A 20921-nucleotide genomic window follows, 5' to 3' on the forward strand; every position below is an offset into this window, starting at 1 on the left:
GCTGCCGTCCTCGATCCCATCTTGCCCTGGCCGTGTCTTCTCTTTCACGTCCGAGTATCCCCAAGCCAGCCCCGTCCCGTTCCCGTCCGTTCCGTCTCTTTTTGCCTGCCACCAGGCCGTTGGCTCAGCCTCGTCCTCGTCCTGCCTGGCGACGGCTCATGCAAGCAGAGGGCTTCTTGCCTCTTGGCCGAAACCTTGATCGCAGCACCGCAGCACCGCAGCACCGCAGCACCGCAGCACCGCAGCATCGCAGCACACGCATCGCCCTTGGCTATCCCCCCATTGCCCAGACACTCGTCTCGTCTCGTCTCGTCTCGTCTTTTTTGCTCGGGCCCTTTCTTCCTCACCCCCCCTTCCCCGTCGCCCGTCATCATTCACTGCCCCATTCCGCGGCGCTGTGATTCTTTGTGCCCAGCGCCGCGGCCTCTTACACCCGAGTCCTGATTCCCGATTCCCGATCCCCGATTCCCGATTCCCTTGCCTGATTCCTGACTCCCTTGCCTGAACCCCCTTCTCCCCTTCTTACACGCCTCTCCTCATCAGCAGCAAAGCTGGCTTGCCTCCACGGCTCGACATGGCGGACCGCGCTCGCCGGACTACAAACACCATCCGTCGCAAACCTCTAGGCGATTGTGCCTCCTCTCCGCCTCCCGCTCCCCGAGAGCTCTCGTCGGATCCTCATCCATCATCCGCCGTCAGCCCCGTCATGGCGCATGCCTCTTCTGCCGCCAACAGCCCGCAAACCGCCTCCCACGGCCGCCGCGGCAGCAAAAGTCTCCAGCAGGCCTTCACCTTCTCGACACCTCATGCCGCCGCTGCTGCCGCCGCCGCCGCCGCCGCCGCCGCCTCCAGCAACCGCGCCCAGACTTTCAGGAAACGCTCCCGGACCACCGACGGCTACGGGAACCCGGATGAGCTCTTCGACGACGACAGTCCCCGCAAGGGCGGCCACACCCTGCGCAAGCGCGCTCGCGTCGACTACACCTTTGAGCACGTCGACGACGAGGTAGTCGTCCCCAGCTCAACCTCGTCGTCCCGCGCAAACGCAAAGAAGCGCGCGCCCGACCCCGCCGCCTCGGACCTGGACGGCTTCTACCCCTCGGCTCCCAAGAGACGCGGCGCCTCCCTCGGCGCCGAAACCGCCGCCGCCGCCAGCGCACGCAGAAACTCGGCCGCTCACAAGTCCGTCGCCGGCAGCGCTGACCCCCCCGACGATGAGGACGTCAAGGACACCATCGAGGTGGGCATCTCCTTCTCCGACCTGGGCGAGTCGCCAGAGATGCGCCGCAGCAGCCGCTCAAGCCTCTCGTCGCCGCACCGCTCTCTCGACGCCTCACTCAGGTCCGCTCCGGCAGCTGCCAACCTCCCTCCTGGCCTCTGCCCCGACGATACCGTCACCAATCATCACCGTGCTGCTGCAAGTCACCAACCCAGGACGGAAACCATTGATCCGCGACTTTGCGCGAGTCCCCCAGCCTTATTCCCCCCCTTTGACCCGGCCAGCGAGCCCGTCAAAGCCCAGCCTGAAGCCGCGGAGCTTCAAAACGCTCAAGTGCCTGCGCGTGCGTCTCCAGAGACCCCTGCACAGGTCTCTGGGAACACCGGCGTCGGCCAGACCTCTTACAACCTGCCCACCAATGGCCAACTGGCTGATGCGGTCGCTGTTCCGTCGGTTGCAGAACCAGAAACTGCCGGACACAGAGCCGAGCCAGCTCCACCCCTCCAAGTGCCAGTAAATGAGGCTGACGAGCCTAAGCCATCTGATGCCGCTGAAAGTCAGAAAGCTGTCCATGTCGTCTCCGCTGCTGATGAGGCTCCAGGAGCGACCGGCTCGGCCAACGAGGTTGAAAAACCTCCCGCTGCGAATCCGTCTTCGCCTCAGCCTCAGACTAACCCGGAACCTGTGGACACATCTCCCGCTAAATCAGTAACTATACCGAGAACAGCCCAACAAGGAGACGAAGGAGATGATCAGCAACAGAAACAGCAACAGCAACAGCTACGGCAACGGCTACAGCTACAGCTACAGCTTCAGCTTCAGCAACAGCAACCTCTGCAACAGCAACCGCAACAAGTAGACATTACTGCAGAAGACGAGAGGGCGTCAACTACTCAGCCTAGCACATCTCTGGACGTTCCCGTGACGATGCCGTCCATATCTGTACAAGAGGTTCATGATGAACCCCAAAAAACACAACAACCCGACGTGGCCTTTAAAGATGTTCAAGACGGGCCTATTTCCAACGCGTCAAAGCCGTCGCCACTCGCGGTTGCCGTTGAAGCCAAGCCCGTGCAAGACTTGGAACCCATCATCTCCGAGCAAAAGGATGCTTCCAAGACTAAACGATCGTCCCAATCGGGGCCCAGTAAGCCTCAACCGGCCCCCGCTGGCCGCTGGTCATACCTCACCCCTTACATAGACGGCGAATACGTGACCTATCCTGAAAAGAAGGCGCGCACCGATGATGAGACGGCTGGCGACGAGGCCATCCCGGAAGACAAGGACGTCGACAAGGACGCTGACAAGGAGGTCAACGATATAGAGCCCCTGATGGACGACAATGACGACACCCCGGATCCGTCGGGCTTCGAAGCACAAACACCCGCCCTCAACACTCCCCTAAGGGGCTCTCCCGCCCCAGACTCCTCGGACCCCACCGCCTCCAACTCGCCTGCTCCGGCGGGCGACGACGGCGACGAAGGTGACGTGTCGGAGTCGCAGGAGCCGCCGGAGAGTAGACGCCATTTCAGATATCGGAAACTGCGGGATCCGGAGGAGTACGTGTCCATCATTGAGAATTACGAAGACATGTCGACCGCCGAGCTGTACGAGGTGCTCGAGGCAATCAACGTCTCACTCGTGCAGTGGCAGTCGGAATGGACGGACCTCGGCAAGGTCGTTGACGATCACGAAAACTCGCTTCGCCGGCGACTGGCCGATTCCAAGTACGAATCCAAGACCAGAAACCTGGCCCAACACGGCGTCAACCACGAGGAGCCGGACTTTGCCGTCAAGGGCTACAAGGCAAAGGAAAAGGAGCTGATGAGCGAAACCCGCTACCTCCAAGGTCAGGACCGGATCATGGCCGCCACGTACGGCTTCGAGTACGACCCGCACCCATCCAAGATTGGCCGCCAGAACCCGGAGACGCAGCAGGTGGGCATCATGACGAGGGGACGCTCGTTGCGCAACCAGCCAAGGCAGACGGTCAAAGCGTCCGAAGCAGACGAAGTCACGGGCAAGCGGCAGCGCAAACCTGTGCAGCACTTTGATCCCGCGACGGAGAACGCAAGTCGCAGCTCCACCCCGGTGCCCACGAGGTGTCGAAGACGCAGGAATGTCAACGCCGCCGACGACGACGCCCACGTCGCCTTTGGATCCAGCTTCAACGGGGACGGGAATTCAGACGCGGAGAGCGCCGCCAAGTCGAGAAGGCGTCGCGGGGCTCACCCGAGCAATTCCTCAGCCGCCGCCGCCGCGCAAGCGCCAAATGCCGTGAAGGTGGAGGACGAAGACGGAGAGGAGGAGGAGGAGGGGGGGGAGGGGGAGGAAGGGGATGCCCAGCAGGAGGGGACTGGCCGGTCCGGACGCCGCCGCGCCAGGCAATCCGTCCGATACGATGCAGCTTATGCCGGCATGGCAGATGACAAATCGCAGCCCGAGCCCAAGCTCCGGAAGCGGCACATGCTGACGCTCAAGATCCCCCGATGCAAGAACTTCAGCGAGCCTTCCTCGGCCATCACCGACAACGGCGACTCGAGGCCCTCCACCGCCTCGTCCGACTCGAGCTCCCACACAGCAGAATCCTCGTACTCGTTTCGGCCCAAGCGGCAGAAGCGGTTCCGTGACGAGCCCAACGAGAGCGAGGAAGCCATGCAGGCGCCGCCCCGAAAGCGCGCCAAGCGGAGCGTGCCGCAGCACCTTCACGGCGGCGCCGAGCCGTCCTTTGCGCTCGACCACCCAGTCTTGAATGCGGCGCAGGGGGGCAGCGCTCGCAAGGTGCACAGGATCAAGGTTGTGCGCCCAGGTGGCGGTGATGCGCGCAACGGCACTCCGTCCTCTGCGGCAGGCGCGGACGGAGACGACAAGCCCAAGGATTACAAGAACATGACCAAGTCGGAAAAGATGTCTGCATCCATGAAGAGTAAGTTTTTTTTTTTTTTTTCTCTTTCTGCACTCTTTTTCCTTTTGCCCTTTTTCCATGCTTTCGCCTTCATTGCCCCCTACACTTCGTCTTTGTCCCATTCGTCTCGCGGTTCCCCGTCCATCATCACACTCTAACATCGCCTAGGTCGTTGGGCAAACGGCAACATGGCTGGAGCCGTCGAGAAGCGCAAGGCCACGCTGGCAGCCAAGAAAGCCGCCCTTGCTGCAGCCGACTCGCGCATCGGCACCATAGCCCCCAAGCCGAAAGTCAAGCCGATCAAGAAGGAGCCCCAAGCTCACGGCCACGCGCCGGCCGGCTATGTACCCGCCGTGCCGGGCATCGGCTATCCATTCTCCGCGAATCAATGAGCCAAGACTGTCTACGTCTACACGGGAAAAGGGGGGGGGGGGGGTCGTCAGCACCGAGCTGCCACCGCGGCAGGGTTGATTCGACGGGGGGGAAAATTTGGCACGGGACTACTTCTCCGGACGTGACTATCGCCGCAACGTCCTGGGTGTATGCGCGCGTAGCCACGGCGATGCCAGCCGTGCAGCTGGCTTCGGCGATGGCCCTGGGATGGCTGGAGATGGCTGGAGATGGCTATGGGTACGGCGAGCTAGCCCGTCATGTACCGCGCTACACGTGTTGAGGCGAGACCTGCGTTCTGCTCCATGCGCTCGCTCAAGTAGCGACGAGGCGCATCATGTTTCCCCCGTCCTGGGAGGCCGTCTCCGTCACGAGTGTTGTGTTTTTTTCTTTTCTTCTTCTTCTTTTTATTATCATCTCACGCTGCGTTTTGTTCTTGACCATTTGGTTCGTTCTGCAGGGTCTTGGCATTGGAGACGAGAGAAAAAGGCTTTGGTTCCCCGGTCCATTCGACGGCGTTTGGCGCGAAACACGCCCGGGCTCGTCGCGCGTGCGGCGCAGCCGGGGGCGGATACAGCATGACTAGTTGCATTTTGTGGAATAGAATCATCCGTGACGAGTAGGGCCCCGTGAATGGTGGCGCGTGTTTGGCCGACATGAGCCAAGGATGGCTTGATCCGCTGCTCTGTGCCCGTCTGCACTGTGCCCGTCTGGGAGAATCTGCTGCCCGCGACAGAATCTGCTGCCCGCGACAGAATCTGCTGCCCGTCTCGAGAGAATACCAAGTACGCTAGCTGTAGTGCTGCCGTCGCCGGGGCGTCGAGGGATCATTGCCTGCCTCCGAGGCGGCACCAGAATCCGTCGCCAGTTTGCGTCGCAAGGAACCCAGACGGCCATGATCTGCGTGGCAGGTATGCAATATCCGATGACGCAGAGCCTTTTCCTTTGGGCCAACCTTCCAGAGCACTCGAGACTTGGATGACCATCAGGCGGAGTCTCCCAGATCAAAATGGAAGAAAAGGAAAAAAAGGTGCAGGTCAGTCACGCAGACGCAACGCGCAGCTGGTCAAATGTTTCTTTGCTTGTCCCTCAAGTGATGCCCGGTATGAATCATCCTTTACACGCCGCAACCATGACACAGAAAAAAAAAAAAGAAAAGAAAGCACAGCCTGCCAATTCCAGCGAGCCTATCGTTTCCCGCCCCCCGTCATCCCCCCTCCTCCCGAATCTTTCTCTGACAGAAAGAAAAAAAAATCACTAGCCAGGAGGGGGGGGGGCTCGTTGATGCTCTATAGATCGCCCAGGTGGGGAATGTCCATGCGCTTCTGCCTTTTTTTTCTTTTTTTTCCCCTTTGCTTCCCCGCATTTTGCTTTTTTGTTCCGTATTATCGCCCTCCCGAGAAAACCGCTTTTACATGACGACGCCAGAGTTGGAGGCGATACGCTGAGGAAGAAGAGAAAAACGTCAGTCATGCCAGAGAGGCCGAGCTGGTTCGGGGACGACTCACGGGCCACAGCTCAGCGGCTTCCTTGCCGACGGGGCCGGTAATGGCAGAGCCCTTCATCTCGCCCTTGGGGTTGACAATCTGCACCGCGTTAGCTGGCTTGGGCGCAGTCCGAGGGGGGAAAGAGCTCCGTGGTCAAAGATGCGCGGGGTGGTTTTTTTGTCCCCTTCTTCTTCCGTGGCATGGCGCCGAGGCCTGTTGGCTTGAACGTACCACACCGGCATTATCCTCAAAGTACAGAAAGACACCGTCAAAGCGCTTCCATGGCTTGGATTGTCTGACAATAACGGCGGGGTGGACCTTTTTTCGCAACTCCGGCTTGCCCTTCTTGACGGTAGCCATGACCATGTCGCCCACACCGCCGGCAGGCAGGCGGTTCAGACGGGCACCGATACCCTTGACGGAGATGATGTACAGGTTGCGAGCGCCCGAGTTGTCTGCGCAGTTCATGACGGCACCCCTGCGGCGTAAAAAGGTCAGTCTTCGCCAAAGTCATGCCAAGGGGGAAGGCGGCAATGAACGTACACAGGCAGACCCAGGGTCATCTTCAGCTTGCCACCAGGGGCACCACGCCTGCACGCAGAAATTTCACATCAGCCAATTGGTTCGCCAGGTTCAAACGTGTCGTCCGTCGTGTCTGGGCAGTTGCTCGAAATCGGACGTCAAAGTTTCCCCGCCAGCTTTGCTGCTTCCGGAACCTTGCCGAGAACGGCCACCCAGACCCCGTCACTTGCGCAGTGGTGCATCGCCCCAAAGTGGTTGGGAGAAATCGTCTTTGCGAGGCTCGTTGCTCGTGCCCAGTGGGAATATTTCACGCCGGTTTGGGGGGGGGGGGGGGGGGGGGGGGGGGGGTCGAGAAGCGGTTCGGCGCATGGTGGTTGCTGGAAATGATCCTCCTCTTGCACGTCGAGTATTGTTCGGATTGCTCAGCAGCGGGACACTTTCGGTTGCACTTACGAAATCTTGGCCATTGTAAGTCGGTTTGGTTGTGGCGTTGATTCGTGATAAACACTGCCGCAGTCTCTCGGGTTGCCGTCGTCAAGCTGTAGTCTTTTCGAGGCGAAAAATCCAGACAACTTGTGGGGTGAGAAACCCTACGGGAAGCGAGCGATGGCTCACGTGACGATGTGTGTGGGACGCTTGTGGGCACCCCGCGGCCCCTCATGCTTGTACTCCGTACACCGCGGGTGATGCTTTATCCAATGCTCGCAGGCATCTCTGTTGCCGTTGAATCGTGCCCTTGTCCTGGTACCATCGAGTGCCGTTGGAGGGTGGGCTTTCCTGGCTTCTCCTGTCATCTGTCAGTTGGACATTGCAGCTGGCTAAACGGTCCGTCGTAAGTGCTGAGGCATGCAGTGTCGCAAAGTGTTGTCCTTGTCCGCCCATGGCCATGATTGTTCTCGTCCGATGTTGGTCCGTCTGTTTTGGAAGCCGAAAAATCATTTGCTCTCCTGCAAGGGTCTGAGGAGCTTTCCATCGGAGCAGTGAGATGGCTTCTATATATCGTCTTCGCCGATATCTTTTTATCAGCATCATGACGACAATGCGAAGACTGCGCTCGCTTCTGAGGGGCTCGACGTAATTCCGCATCACAGGCCAACACCGGACAACACCGGAAAATGCCAAGACGGTCGATACATGGCTGCTGTGATGATCAACTTGCCAGTGGCTACGTCTCCCATAACTTTATGCCGCAACCTGAAGCCCCTTACCGAAGAGCCAGATGCAAAGCCAATCCCTCCCCTGCGTTGCGAATGCATAGCACAGGCCAGAAACAAGGGGAAATTAAGAGTTAAAGGAGAGCCGCAAAACATGATGGTACATAGTTTACAATACTGCGCCGCAACTTCAACCATACCACCAACCTGCGTTGGCCCGGTTAGCTCAATCGGTAGAGCGTGAGACTCTTACGAGTGCACGAAATCTCAAGGTTGCGGGTTCGACCCCCGCATCGGGCTTTTCCTATAGTTCCATTCATCGATTGGCAATTCATTTTTTTTTAATTAAATCCTGGTTTCATCATCTACTTTTTCTTTCTTTCCCGTGCAAGTCCTCCTTCCGTCTCTCCCATTGTGTGCAACTGAAAGCTCTCCGCTTTATCCGTGATTTACGGGAGGCAGACGGCGATCTTCCCGATTCGTTCGTTACCTGGTTGATAAGTTGCGGGACTGCAACATAAAGATGTCCGGGTAAAATACAGCCAAGGGGCTTTGAGAAACTTCCATCAAATACACCGGCACCAATAATTAAATGCCAGCGCCTGCAGCATGACAAGTTTCACCAACTTTTGCCACTGATGTTCGCAGTACCTGGCTATCGTTCCAAGGCTTTTTTTCCTGCGCATGCCATCTAAACCGGCCCTTTTCTGCCTCTCCGACACCGGCATAGTCCCATTTACCGGATTTAGCCTCGCATCATTCTACATAATTAATTGAGCTCTAATTAACTTCTCCAACAACTGCTGTTTTGCTGCCGCGTTAGGACACGGAGACTGGATTTACCAGAGATCAATGCAAGCAAATAAAACTAGGCCTAACATCAGCATCAAAACATCCTCAACAGTTTCTTGCCTTGGCCGCCACTTTGGAAATAAATACCGGATTTTCTCCTCGAGACCTATTACGCGATAAATCTTGCTGAAGGCGTTGATGCGGGGTGTTCGTATCTTTTGACATCTGACCCACCCCTAGGTACCTGGGTTGCGGAGTACTTGTACGGAGTGCCAAACTTTTACCTTCCATCTGGTATCTGGTCCCTTCTGTCAACCCCTCCATTTCCTCTTTCCTCCTCACGCCAAACTGATGTCTGGTGGGACGCGTGCTCGCTGCATGGCACGTGCAGGCTGAGCGCCAGGCTGAGCTCCAGGCTGCGCTCCAGGCTGAGCAGCCACCATTGGCGTTAACCCCCCTGCTGAAAGAAGGTTCAACTGGTCTAGCCTGCTTCATTCGCATCATCAAACGGCGCCGAACAAGATTCACTTTCTCTCCCTTCCCTTTGCCTTCTCTTTGCCTTCTCTTTGCCTCCCCTTTCCAATATTTCTTCGCTTCGTTCATTTTCCTTTCTCATTCCAAGACTGGCGGGTTCTCAAGACCTGGCGTGCTTTACTTCCCAACGCCCATGGGCTCCTCCCAAGCTTCAACGCTTCAGCAGCTTGCTTGCTAAAAGACTCAAATGTCCAACTGAACCTCCCAACCCCGGCTCATCCAACGGTTGGTTGCTCGCCATCAATTACACACCAAGCTTGCCCCCTCCCCCAATCGGCTTATCATTACCAACGCCTTTGACCTCAGAAACACTGTGTGGCAGCAGGACGCTGTCGACAACGCCAGCCAGCCGTCGCCGCCGTCGCCGCCGCTGCCGCCAATGCAGCGCAACACAACTGGCTCCTCCACCGCTGCTCCGTCACAACGCCAGGGCGGCAGCGCAACCGGCTATCCTGCTGCTAGCCCTGAGGCCTACACCAGCCCGAAACTGGCCCCCGCAAATCCCATGACACCTGTCTTGAACCCAAGATCATGTGTCACCTGTCGCCGTCGCAAGGTCCGCTGCGATAAGCAAAAGCCGTGCTCAAACTGTCGTCGAGCGCAAATTACTTGCATCTTCCCCGCACCGGGTCGTGCGCCCCGGCAGACTCGCCCAAAAGATCCAAATGCGCCTCCCAAGACGCCTGGTCACCGCGAGGCCGAGCTTATCCAGAGGTTGAAGAAGCTGGAGGGCATTGTGGAAGAGCTGAGTGGTCAGATCGTTGAGCCTGCTGCCAAGTTGCCTACTGCCTCGTCGACGGGGACGGGCTCCCCAGAGAATCAGTTTGGTATCGACGGCATGGTCCAGCGCCACATGCGCCCAAGTCTTGATCCATTCGATCCATTCGCAGGTCAAGATGCCAGTCCCAAGGAGGCAGAATCCTCTTCTACCCAGACCGGCGCCGGAGGAGGTCGTCCCAAGGAGAAGCAGCCCAATTTTGGTCGCATGGTTACAGACGAGGGACGGGGAACCTGCCGCTACGTGAGCAATGGGTTTTGGTCCCAGCTCAATGACGAGGTGATTTCCCCTTCGCAACCCCCCCCCCCCTCTTTTCCCTCTCTCGTTGTTCTCAAACTTTTATTTTGGTTTAACTCCAAGAAAATCTCTTCCAAGGCGTCTTAACCGCCTCGCAAGACTGTGCTGACCTCGCACTTCAAAAGCTTGACGCGATTCGGGCAGAGACCCAACGACTTACTGACGAGGATGATGACGCGACAGATTATGAAGAAACCCCGTCCGATTCATTAGCTACCGGATTGAGTGTTGCCTCGGATCGTCATGCATTCATCTTGAGTTACCGTTCGGTGGACGTGGACCTCGAAAAATATCATCCGCTTCCTTCTCATGGCACCTTTCTGTGGTCAGTGTACCAGGAGAACGTAGAGCCTCTTGTGAAGCTTATGCATGTCCCGTCTGTCGACTTGACCTTGTGTAATGCGAGGAGGAACTGCGGCAAGCTGACGCCTGGTGACGAGGCATTGGTCTTCACAATCTATTTCGCCGCAATCACCTCGCTTGAACCGGATGACGTGAGCTATCCTCTCTCTGGTTTTCCTTCCTTGTGCTTTCCATCCTTTTCCGAGAGCGCAAGGGAAACGCTAACACGTACAAAACATATCGGCAGGTGCAAACAAGTTTTGGGGCCACTAAAGATGACTTGATATCGCAGTATCGCTTCGCAGTGGAACAATCTCTAGCAAAGGCCAATTTTCTCGATACTACGGATCTTGCCGTACTTCAAGCCTTTACGCTGTTCCTTATCGTGGTCAGACGCCACGGTGAGAGCCGTTTCTGCTGGGCACTGACCGGCCTCCTGATTCGTATCGCGCAGGGTATGGGCCTTCATCGAGACGGCACTCATCTGAAACTGCCACCTTTTGAGACGGAAATGCGCAGACGACTGTGGTGGCAAATCCTCCTGCTGGATCTACGATCGGGCGAGGAGCTGGGGACAGACATGGCCGTTAGCGAGCGCTTTTACGATACCCTAATGCCAAGTAACATCAACGATGCGGATATAGGCCCCGAAAGCACAGAAGCCCCCATCCCCCGCGAAGGCAAATCCGACATGGCAGCGTCGCTCATCAGGACCGAGCTCAGCGGGCTTTCAAGGAGGGTTGTCGCATCGGCCTCTGCAATGTCATCGCTTTGTCCCATGTCAGATCAGCCAAGCGTTGCTGAGAGGGAGCGCATGCTCATCGAAGTATATCAACGTGTCGAAGACAAGTTTCTCCAGCACGTCCTCGACGAGACAGATCCCCTCTACTGGGTGGCGTCTATCATTGCTCGGCTCATCGTGGCTAAAGCCTGCCTGATGATTTACCAACCGATGCTGTTTCCCGGCTCGGAGGTTGAGCTGTCCGAGGAGATCCGGCAACGCGTTTTCATTGCTGCCATTGAAATCACCGAGTATGGTCACAAAATCAACACCGACCCTCGCTGCAAGCAGTATCGTTGGCTGTACAAGACGTATACCAACTGGCATGCTATTGCCTTCACCTTGATCGAGACCTGCCGGCGACCATGGACGGCGCTTGTTGAGCGCGCGTGGGAAGCCATCACTGGTTATGACGTCGATCCCCTGGAGCTCGCCAAGAAGTCTGACCACGCTGCCGTGTTCTTACCTTTACGGAGACTGTTCGCCAAGGCAAGAAAACACCGCGAAATGGAAATCGTCCGACTCCAAGCGAACCAGGACGAGGCTCGTCGACTAGATTTTGCGGAACGGATGAACCCGGCTCAAGCCCGGTTCGGACCGGTTCCCGGGGCTGAGAACAAAATGGATCAAGTCAGGGAGCACTGGTGGTCACTTATGCGCACGACAGGGACGAGTTCGAAGCCTCCATCTACTGGCCGCCCATGTGCGTCAAAGGAATCGTCGTCATTGAGTCGAGCAGGCAATGAAGGCAAACCCTTTGTTCCCGGCCTCTCTTCCTCAATAGACCTCTCTACCGCTGCCATGGAATACATGGACGGAGTCATGTCTCAGCCGAATCCGAACATAGCTGAACTCTGGAACTTTAATCGTCTAGTTGACAATGAGGTCAACGGAACGGGCTCAGCTGCACCGCAAGCGGCCGTTCCAAACCAGCTTTGCGGTCAAGACACTGCGGGGCACCAAGGCGCTCTTGCAATGCAGACAGAGCCTCCAAAACATGATGATTTGACATCGTATCTGTGGTTTAATGCCTTTACAGGAATGAGCAACAAAACCGATGCTTGGAACGATGAACCGGATATGCTAGGGCATGACTTTAACTGGCAAGACTGGAGTCAAAGTATCAGAGGGCTGGAAATGGAGAGCACACAAACTGGACGAAGGTGGAAATCGTGACTGGACGGGAAAGCTTCCCTTTTCCTTCCATTCCTTTTTTTTTCCCCCTCCTCTCTGCCTGTATACAGAACGTCATTGAGCGAGTAGATGTACAGTGCACAGAGTCGGGTTTTTACTGTCTGGTGATGGGCAACGTTCATCAAGATACCATACCCGTTGGCGCTAGACGACATGGAATGCGGTCTTTCAGCGTTGATGGAAAATGTACAATCTTTTCTTTGTACGCATTGGCTTGTAGAGGGCTATGCTACAGAGGCATTTGGAGAGTAGCATTGATCAATTACCAAGTGACTGGACTGGTCTCTTCCAAAAGTGCCCGTCCCGGCACCACTGGCCCACCAGCGAGACCCACTCTTTTCATTTTCGTCAGGCATTTAACCAAAGGGGGCCGGTCGATGCCTACATAGAAAGTGACCAGGCTCCTTCAAGTCCCTCGTAGTTGTTGCACACCTTGCAATAGCCCTTCTTGTGCGCTCTAGCCCCTTCCTTGCTGCTTCAGGATCTCGTTTTTAAAATGGCCGACAACATGGATGAAAGTCGCCGGGCGATGATTAATGGCCAGAGGTCTCCCCGTCGACGAAATCCCACCTCGGCCAGAGTTGACCCCCACAACCGAGTCACCAAACCTACGCGTCCGGGACCGTCAAGCTCTGCGAAGAAGAAGAAGAAGCATGCAGTCTCGTATCTCACAGAGGAGGAGCAGTCGCGAAAGTTTGTGGCAGATGAAGACCAGTTCGTCCTGAAACAGTCCAAGAAGAAGGCAGACATTCGGGTACGCGAGGGACGAGCCAAGCCCATCGACCGCCTAGCTTTCAACTTGCGATACATTGATGCGGAACGAGATGTCTTCGACGACGACGAGTCGGATCTCGATATTGCTCTCGGCTCGCCAGCGGACATTATCTGCACGCTCAACTTGGCCCAGCTGAAGGAGCTCGAGTCGGATATTGCGTCGTACCACATTCTCGAGACGGACAGGCGCAACCGTCGGTACTGGGAGGCTTTGCGCACTCTCTGCGTCGACATGCAGTCCAAGGTTGATGCCAACGCACGGGAGGGGCGCGTGGTGAACAGCGTTGTCGACGACATTGACAAGATCCTCAGCCCCAAGACCTACGACCAGTTGGAAGCGTTGGAGAAGCAAATCAAGGCCAAGCTGCGATCGGACGACGACATCGACACGGATTACTGGGAGCAGCTTTTGCGCCATCTGCACGTATGGAAGGCCAGAGCGACACTGGCCAAGATTTACGACGACATCCAGGAACAGCGTGCTGAAAAAATGAGGGCTCGAGGGCCAGCAGCAGCAGCAGTACCTTGCGATCCAATGCCCACGATATCATACCGAGATCCGGCCGCCAGATCCTCTGCAGCCGCCGCCGCCGCCGCCGCCGCCGCCGCAGCCTCCGCAGCTGCCGAAGCCTCCGCAACTGCCGCAGCTGTTCAACCTGTCGACGTCTCAGATTCTTCCAACGTAACAAAGGCCTTGTACGAGCGAGAGGCGGCCAGAGGCATATCGGAAAACGAGGAGATTTTCAATGCGGAGGAAGAGCTTGCCACCGTGACCAAGCCTCAATGGGCATACAAGTACAGAGCACGAAAACCCAGATACTTCAACAGAGTCCAGATGGGGTACGAATGGAACAAGTACAACCAGACGCACTACGATCACGATAACCCACCGCCAAAAGTTGTTCACGGATACAAGTTCAACATATTCTACCCCGACCTCATCGACAAGACGAAAGCCCCGACGTTCAAGATAATCCGCGAGCATGGAAGAAGACGCGGAGAGTCGTTTGCCGCGGCCGGCGAAGAGGACACTTGCCTCATCCGGTTCATTGCTGGACCGCCTTATAGGGATATTGCGTTTCGAATCGTAGATCGAGAATGGGATTATAGTTCCAAGAGAGAGCGCGGGTTCAGGAGCTCCTTTGAAAGGGTGTGTTTGTGGCGACAGCAATCGCGTAGCGCGTCCTCGGCGCATCCTCCCCCTTTGTTTCTTTCTTTCTTTCTTTCTGTTTTTCTTTTCTTCTTTCTTTTCTTCTTTCCTTTTTGTGGCCTGGGCGCCTGACTGACATGGAATATTTTTCAGGGCATCTTGCAACTTCATTTCCAGTTTAAAAAGGTATGTCCTCCCGAACATGGGCAGGACCTTGGCTTGCAAAGTGGCTTGAGGCACTAACGCGGAATCGCAGATCTTCTATCGCAAATAGACGTACTCGGTACTGCCTTGACCAGCAAGTACTGTACCATGTTTGCACGTTCTCGTTTCAGTTGTACTGCGGCCCGGAAGGACCCTGCCCCTGTCTCCAGGGAGGTTTGCCTGCGACGAGGGAACGAAGAGGCCGGGATGACTCGCCCACGGCAGTGGCAGTGCAGACGACGGTGAGCACGACGGGATTTTCCCCCTATTGCTGAGTGCTCCTGTAGCGGCTGCCACTGTAGACGGCGTCGAAGATGGGCTCGCGGGTCTGAAAGTGTCTCTGATTCCATAGGTCCGTCAACAGATGAACGTCTCTTTCCGTGTGGAAAGGCGGTATACGTGATAACACTATCTCGAGGCGTCAGCCGTGTTCTAAATTCACTCTGCCTCTGCCGAAAGCTCTGCTGCCTGCTACTCTGTCCCTTTTGACGTTGAAAGGGTGCACCGTTGAATTATCTCATGTGATTTAGATTGGCCGTGAGGCTTTCGAGAGTGATTCCTTTTCCTTTCTTTTCTTTCCTTTCTTTTTTTTTTTTTTTTCCCTCTTTCCTGGTCTTGGCCGGCGTGACTTGGTCGACAGAGCGACAGACGTGGAAACCGACATCTCATATTGACATTGCACAACCACCCCTCTGCTCTTGGATGGTGGGAATACCCACGCCGTCATAGTCCCGGCAAGGAGGTGTTGGAAATTGGACAGCTGAGAAAGGGGGTGGGGAGGGGGGGGACTGGACGGGCATGGCCGGCATTTGCTGAGACATCTGCAGCCGTGTATTCTTGACTGGAGGAGCGAACTAAGCATCTGTAGCCGAGCTGAGGGCCATCGTTCCGTGGCAGGGCTGAAGGTATGGTTTCCACGGAATGTTCTTTCCCCCCCAGCAAGATCAGCGTTTTACTTTTTCTTCTTTTTTTTTTTTTTTTTTCCTTTTTTTTCCCTCCCCCCCCCCAGTCGTGACGGCCCGGGATTGAAGCTGCAACAAGGACAGGTCTTCTTGCAGAACAGGGCTGCCAGATGGGGATTCTCGGGGTACATGCGGTTCCAGAAGCCTGCCAAATCCGAGGGGGAAGGCTGGCGATGCCGGGGAAGACGCGTCCACGCTGGCGTTGGCGTTGGCGTTGGCGTTGGCGTCGGAACCTCTCGGCCTACTCCGTACGCGGGCTCTCGACAAGGCAGCCGGGACGATGGGAGGATGCAAAAGGCCGGGCTCTCGACGGCGCAGATACGCGTGCCTGCCATGGGCCGGGCACGGCTTTGGCAGCGCTCCCCAAGCGGCAAGACGCACGGCCAACAAAGGCGAGAGTTGAATTGGGATATATGATTTCCTCGGCTCCAGCCCGCTCGAACGAGGCGGTTACACAAGAACTCGACTGTGCGCGAAAAAAAAAAGAAAGGGAAAAAATCGCTTTTCTGTCAGATGCAGTTCCGCCCCGTCACACACGTCTGGGTCAGATATTCATGGGCCCATGCCAACCCAGGTTCTTGGCTTCCAAACACCCCCCCTCCCCCCTTCCCTTCTTTTCCTCTCTGTCTCTTCTCATACCTGCTCCACCGCAAAGGGGGAGGGGGGTACGGTTTGATTGCTGTCAAGCAAGGACACACCTTGCACCCTCACGCATCTCCCAGGCCCCGTCAGTGTACCGACAGACGACCAGAGGCATGAGTCTGATGCGGACCCCGGGCAAGGGAGGCCCCCCTCGTGGTCCGGCTGCCAGAAGTCCAGCAGCGGCGCGCAAGCCGCCAATGGCTCGGGCAGGCGAATTGCGTCGTTCGGGGGGGGGGGGGGGGGGTGGTTCTGAAGAAGGGCATGGCATGGGCTTCACGATGCCCTTGTGCTGGGCGTGTCTTGATCTGGGCTCCAAGCAGGGACAGGAGTACGGAGTACCTGGGGCCCTTTTTTTTTATTTATTTATTTATTTATTTCATGTTCATTTCTGGCTGCCACTTTGCACTCCTCACACTTTGTGCGGGAGTGTCTGTGCCGGGCATCTCAAGCTCAGACTTGTGGGAGAATCGGGCACCCTCTCGCAAGAAACGGTCCTCTTGTTACTTGGGGAATGCGTGCGTGTCGAGCCGACAGGCCCTTTTTCCCATCCTCATTATTATTATTATTTTTTTTTTATCAGAACCCCCCCCTGTACGTGGCTTCGTTCTTGCCGCTCTCGAGCAGAATACACCACATGGACCGAAAGTCTAATATAATGATTGTAAGTGCAGCCTCTCTGTCTCTCTCTCTCTCTCTCTCGCTCTCTCTGGTTTTTATTTTTATTTTGTTTTGTTTTATTTTTTTTTGTGCCCGGCTTTCAAACGTCACGACATGTTATCCTAATGAGGCTTGTTTCCCAGAGAATGAAGAAGAGCAGAAGAGAAAAGGAAGAAAAAGAAAAGAAACAGAAAACAAGAGTCGACTCGGAATCGTCCCCTCGCCAATTGCTCGTCTCGCTCGCTGGTCTTTCTTCCTCCGTCCTTGTAACCAAGGCCTCTTTTTTTTTTTTTTAATTACTTTTGGCCCTTTTGCTTTTTCTTCTTCTCCCCTTCCCCCCCGTGTAGTGTCTCACCACCCATCTTGTGACTCCTACAGTTGAGAGGCTTCCGGCATTGCTTTCAGATGCACGAATACAGCAGCTAGCTTGACTGCCCCTTGAACCCCCCCCCCCCCCCCCTTTCTCCTTGGTCGAACTCAACTAGCTGGCCACAGACGCGTTGCCTTGGTAGCGGACGAAGTCTTTTTCATCAACGGCGATACCGGCGGTTTTCGAGTATCACCCCTCCCCCCTTGTTGTTTCCTGGGGAGGAGAATGATGGGCCCACTGTCCTCTGACAGCGTACATGCCGTGAGCTACACGAACATTGGTGACGGAGGGCAAGATCCGTCAGGCCGAATGCAAGAGTTTGCTGCCGCGGCCAGAATCGACTATAAGCCCGCCATGGCCTTTGCGGGCCTGTCGTCGAAGCAGCCCGAGACTTGGTGTCTTTCCCCCGGATCCATCTCGGTCAAGACAGCCAAAGCCAAAGCCGCCTTTATGCCCTCATACTCCCCCCAGCCGAGAGCGCATGGCACCATGGCCCCGGGTCAGGCGGCGGCTGCAGGGCAGGAAGCCTGGCCGCTAACGCCCCTGGGCTCCGGTTCCGACGGACTCGATCTCAGCTACTGCCTCCAGGACGCCCCCGCTGCGCTGGACGACATCAAGGCCGGCTACTTTGCCCCAGCGTCTCCCGGCGGGTGGTGCGCCCCCGGACCCATGCTGTATCCAGCAAGACCCGCGACAGCCGAGATGGCCGTGACGGCGGCGGGGGCCAAGATGACGAGCTGCCACCCTCACACGGCGCCCGACGAGGCCCGGTCGTCGTCAGCCCCGGCCCCAGCCCCGGCCCCGGCCCCGGCCCCGGCTCCGGCTGCGGCTGCACCTCTCGCCGCCTTTGCGCCCATTTCCGCGGCGGATCTCATCCTGGACTGCTTGGACGAGTTTCACCTGCCCCTGGGGCCCTCGGGGGCGCCCTCGCCGGGCCAGCTGTGGCCGGCGGACCTGTTCGCAGGGCCGGAGGCGAGCGGCACGAGCCCCGTCGCCCGGTCGGTGGCGTCCCTGACGGACTCGCCTCCGGCGTCGGCGGGCGGCAGCACGCCGGGCGACGCGCCGTCCGCGGCGCAGCCACCCCCTCCCGACGCGCAGTCGGCCCCCTGCTCGGCGTCTCCGCCCTCGGACACGAACGAAGCCGAAGCCGCGTGCGGCGGGGAGAGATCCGACGAGCCGTACGCCAAGCTGATCTACAAGGCGTTTATGAGCCGTCCCGACCACTCCATGACGCTGCAGGAGATATACCAGTGGTTCCGAGAAAACACCAGCAAGGCAGTCACCGAGACTGGAGGCTGGCAGAACAGCATCCGCCACAACCTGAGCATGAACGCCGTATGTCTTTTCGCTGGGCCCCATCCCCTACCCCTGCCTCTGCTTTGCATTTCTTTTCTTTTTTTCTTTTTTTTTTTTTTTTTCCGTGCTTTCCCCTATATTCCCGGCCTTTTCTTCCCCCCCCTTCTCCCCCCTTTCCTTTTTCTGCTTTTGTTTCCAGAGAAGAAAAATTTTAAAAAAAAAATAAACACCAACGTCAGCCAAGGGTGCAAATCTAACATCTCCCCCCCCCCCCCCCCTTGGCCCCCTCGCCGGGCCCTCCCTTCCCCCCTCCCAGGCTTTCACAAAGCGGGACAAGGCCAGCTCGACTTCGCCCCGGTCCCTGTCCAGCGGCGACGACTCCAAGCGTGTCAACGAGTGGGTGCTGGAGGACTGGGCCATCCGCAACGGCGTGCAGAGCACCACGCGGTACCGGAAGACCAACTACGCCAGGCGCGGAGGCCCTGGTCGAGTCGCCGTCAGCCCGTGGACGGTTGAGCACTCGGCCAAAAGAGCACTATCGGGCCGCAAGGGCGGATGTGCGACCAGGAACTCGCGGCAGCGGAAACGCACGTACTGCCAAGTGATACCACTGGAGCACACCGAGCACAATGCCCAACATGAGCATCAGCAGCAGCAGCAGCAGCAGCAACATCAGCAGCAACATGAACATGAACATCAACAGCACCAGCACCAGCACCAGCAGCACCAGCACCAGCACCAGCAACACCACGACGTCCTCGACAGCTGCGGCGGCGGCAGGCAGTCGTGCTCGCCGTCCGCCGCAGAGCTCTACGAGTACGCCGCCCGCCACGAGGGAGCCATCCCCCCCGGCATCAGCACCCGCTTCGACGCGGCGCCCTGCTTCGCCTCGCCCCTGGGGGCGGCCGGCGACTACGGCCTCGAGGCGAGCTTGGGCGCGGGCATGCCGCGCCCCCCCCACGAGCGGGAGGAGCACCTCCTGGCCAGCGGCAGCCACCTGCACCAGCAGCACCAGCAGCGCCTCCTCGCCCAGCATCATCATCATCATCATCATGTGGTTGCTTGCGACGAGCCGCCCATTGGCGGGCCGTACGCGAGGCTGCCCTCTGCGCATGTCCCAGCAGGGGCGGCGGCGGGCTTCGCCGACCCCCAGCGGCCCGGTGCTTGCCGAGCGTTCCCAGACGCCAACGCCTGCGCGGCGTCCCCTCCTGCACCGACGTCGCCGCCTCGCCCGCCGTTTCATCATCATCATCAAGATCTGCTGGATCCGTACGTATGGTGGAGCCACCACAGCCAGTGCCTGTAACATGTCCCAGGCGTGTGTGTTGTTTTTCCTCTTTTTCTTTGCCTTTTTTTTTTTTTTTTTGCGTTTCTTTTTTTTTTTTATAACAACACTCCGCGTAGCCAAAAATCAACAATGGGGGGGGGGGGGGGGGGGGCGGGTGCAACGCGGAGGGGGGTGGGGGCAACGACGACGGCCAAGGGGAATAAAATTCCAACACCCACCCCCAATTCCTTCCCCCCCCCCCCCCGGTCGCTGGTCGCGTGTTGAGACGGATTTCGCCCCCTTTTCTCGGCCGATACGCTCTGATGCTGTTGCCTCGGGGCTGCAAGTTTTCATCGCCAAGCCTTTGTTGGCTCCTGCTTTCTTTTCGCGTCATCTTGTTTTTTTCTGTTTTTCTGCTCGTTTCTTTGGGACCCAAGGGGAAGGGCAGGTGGGCGGGCGGGGGGGCGTGGCGTGGCGTGGCGAAAGGGGGGGTTTTACATGTGTCATGGGCGGTTGAAACGGTTTTTTTTTTATTTTTTTTTTGTGTGTTCGCGGCACAAGGTCACTCACTGTTCCAAGGTTCAACGACGATGGCCTTTTTTTTTTTTTCCTATTCTTCTTTGTACTCTCAATTTTCAACTTTTTATGTTAGGGGAAAGACGCGCAAAAAAAAAAGAATAAACGGGGTGTGGGGTCAATGCCAGATTCGCTGCAACGACAAAATTCCCAGTCCAGCCATTTTGAAGGCGGGGAGTCCCGAGACTACGAAACAAGGGGATGTGATCTGATCCTTGTCTTTATTTCTGCCTCTACCTTTTTACCTCCTTTTTTTTTTTTTTTTTTTTTTTTTTTTTTTTTTTTTTTTTTAATACACCAAGATTTTCCCGCCTTCCTTTTCCTTTTGTCCTCCTTCACGCCCCCTTTCGTCTACGACCAAGCGCCCCGTCCTTTGCTGAGCGCCTTGCCCAGCAGAGGCCCGGTGCCCGGCGCCCGGTGCCTTGCCTTGCCTTTTTTTTTTTTTCTTTTTCTTTTCCTTTGCAGGCTGCAGAGGTGGATAACGCGCTCTTGTGCGTTGTGCGATGGATGGCATGCAGCATGATAGGCAAAAACCCAGTGATCTGGATGGCTCCCATCTGGGACCCGATCGGTTCTCTTGGGAAAAATGACAAGTCACATGGGGGAGGGGCATGGCCATGGATAGATG

At 57.1% G+C, this 20921-nt stretch overlaps 6 protein-coding genes across 6 annotated transcripts; 4 read left to right on the forward strand and 2 right to left on the reverse strand.

The window, feature by feature from the left end:
- Positions 1-706: 706 nt before the first annotated feature.
- UV8b_01634 (uncharacterized protein) lies at positions 707-4516 on the forward strand (the record flags this gene model as incomplete). Its single annotated transcript, XM_043139132.1, has 2 exons — positions 707-4145; positions 4293-4516. The coding sequence occupies 2 exons, from the start codon at positions 707-709 to the stop codon at positions 4514-4516; spliced, it is 3663 nt and encodes a 1220-aa protein (XP_042995066.1).
- A 1409-nt stretch (positions 4517-5925) lies between these two features.
- On the reverse strand, positions 5926-6990 carry UV8b_01635 (uncharacterized protein; the record flags this gene model as incomplete). Its single annotated transcript, XM_043139133.1, has 5 exons — positions 5926-5958; positions 6023-6100; positions 6233-6479; positions 6545-6592; positions 6977-6990. 5 exons carry the CDS (start codon positions 6988-6990, stop codon positions 5926-5928), a joined length of 420 nt encoding a protein of 139 aa, XP_042995067.1.
- Positions 6991-7180: 190 nt separating this feature from the next.
- On the reverse strand, positions 7181-7609 carry UV8b_01636 (uncharacterized protein; the record flags this gene model as incomplete). The annotated part of the gene is made up of 1 exon (XM_043139134.1): positions 7181-7609. One exon carries the CDS (start codon positions 7607-7609, stop codon positions 7181-7183), a length of 429 nt encoding a protein of 142 aa, XP_042995068.1.
- A 1773-nt stretch (positions 7610-9382) lies between these two features.
- UV8b_01637 (uncharacterized protein) lies at positions 9383-12377 on the forward strand (the record flags this gene model as incomplete). The annotated part of the gene is made up of 3 exons (XM_043139135.1): positions 9383-10060; positions 10204-10572; positions 10668-12377. 3 exons carry the CDS (start codon positions 9383-9385, stop codon positions 12375-12377), a joined length of 2757 nt encoding a protein of 918 aa, XP_042995069.1.
- A 514-nt stretch (positions 12378-12891) lies between these two features.
- UV8b_01638 (uncharacterized protein) lies at positions 12892-14593 on the forward strand (the record flags this gene model as incomplete). The annotated part of the gene is made up of 3 exons (XM_043139136.1): positions 12892-14319; positions 14473-14505; positions 14576-14593. 3 exons carry the CDS (start codon positions 12892-12894, stop codon positions 14591-14593), a joined length of 1479 nt encoding a protein of 492 aa, XP_042995070.1.
- Positions 14594-17379: 2786 nt separating this feature from the next.
- UV8b_01639 (uncharacterized protein) lies at positions 17380-19756 on the forward strand (the record flags this gene model as incomplete). The annotated part of the gene is made up of 2 exons (XM_043139137.1): positions 17380-18489; positions 18767-19756. 2 exons carry the CDS (start codon positions 17380-17382, stop codon positions 19754-19756), a joined length of 2100 nt encoding a protein of 699 aa, XP_042995071.1.
- Between the last annotated feature and the right edge of the window lie 1165 nt (positions 19757-20921).

Source organism: Ustilaginoidea virens, chromosome 1 (assembly GCF_000687475.1).
Source record: "Ustilaginoidea virens chromosome 1, complete sequence".
Lineage (NCBI taxonomy): Eukaryota > Fungi > Ascomycota > Sordariomycetes > Hypocreales > Clavicipitaceae > Ustilaginoidea > Ustilaginoidea virens.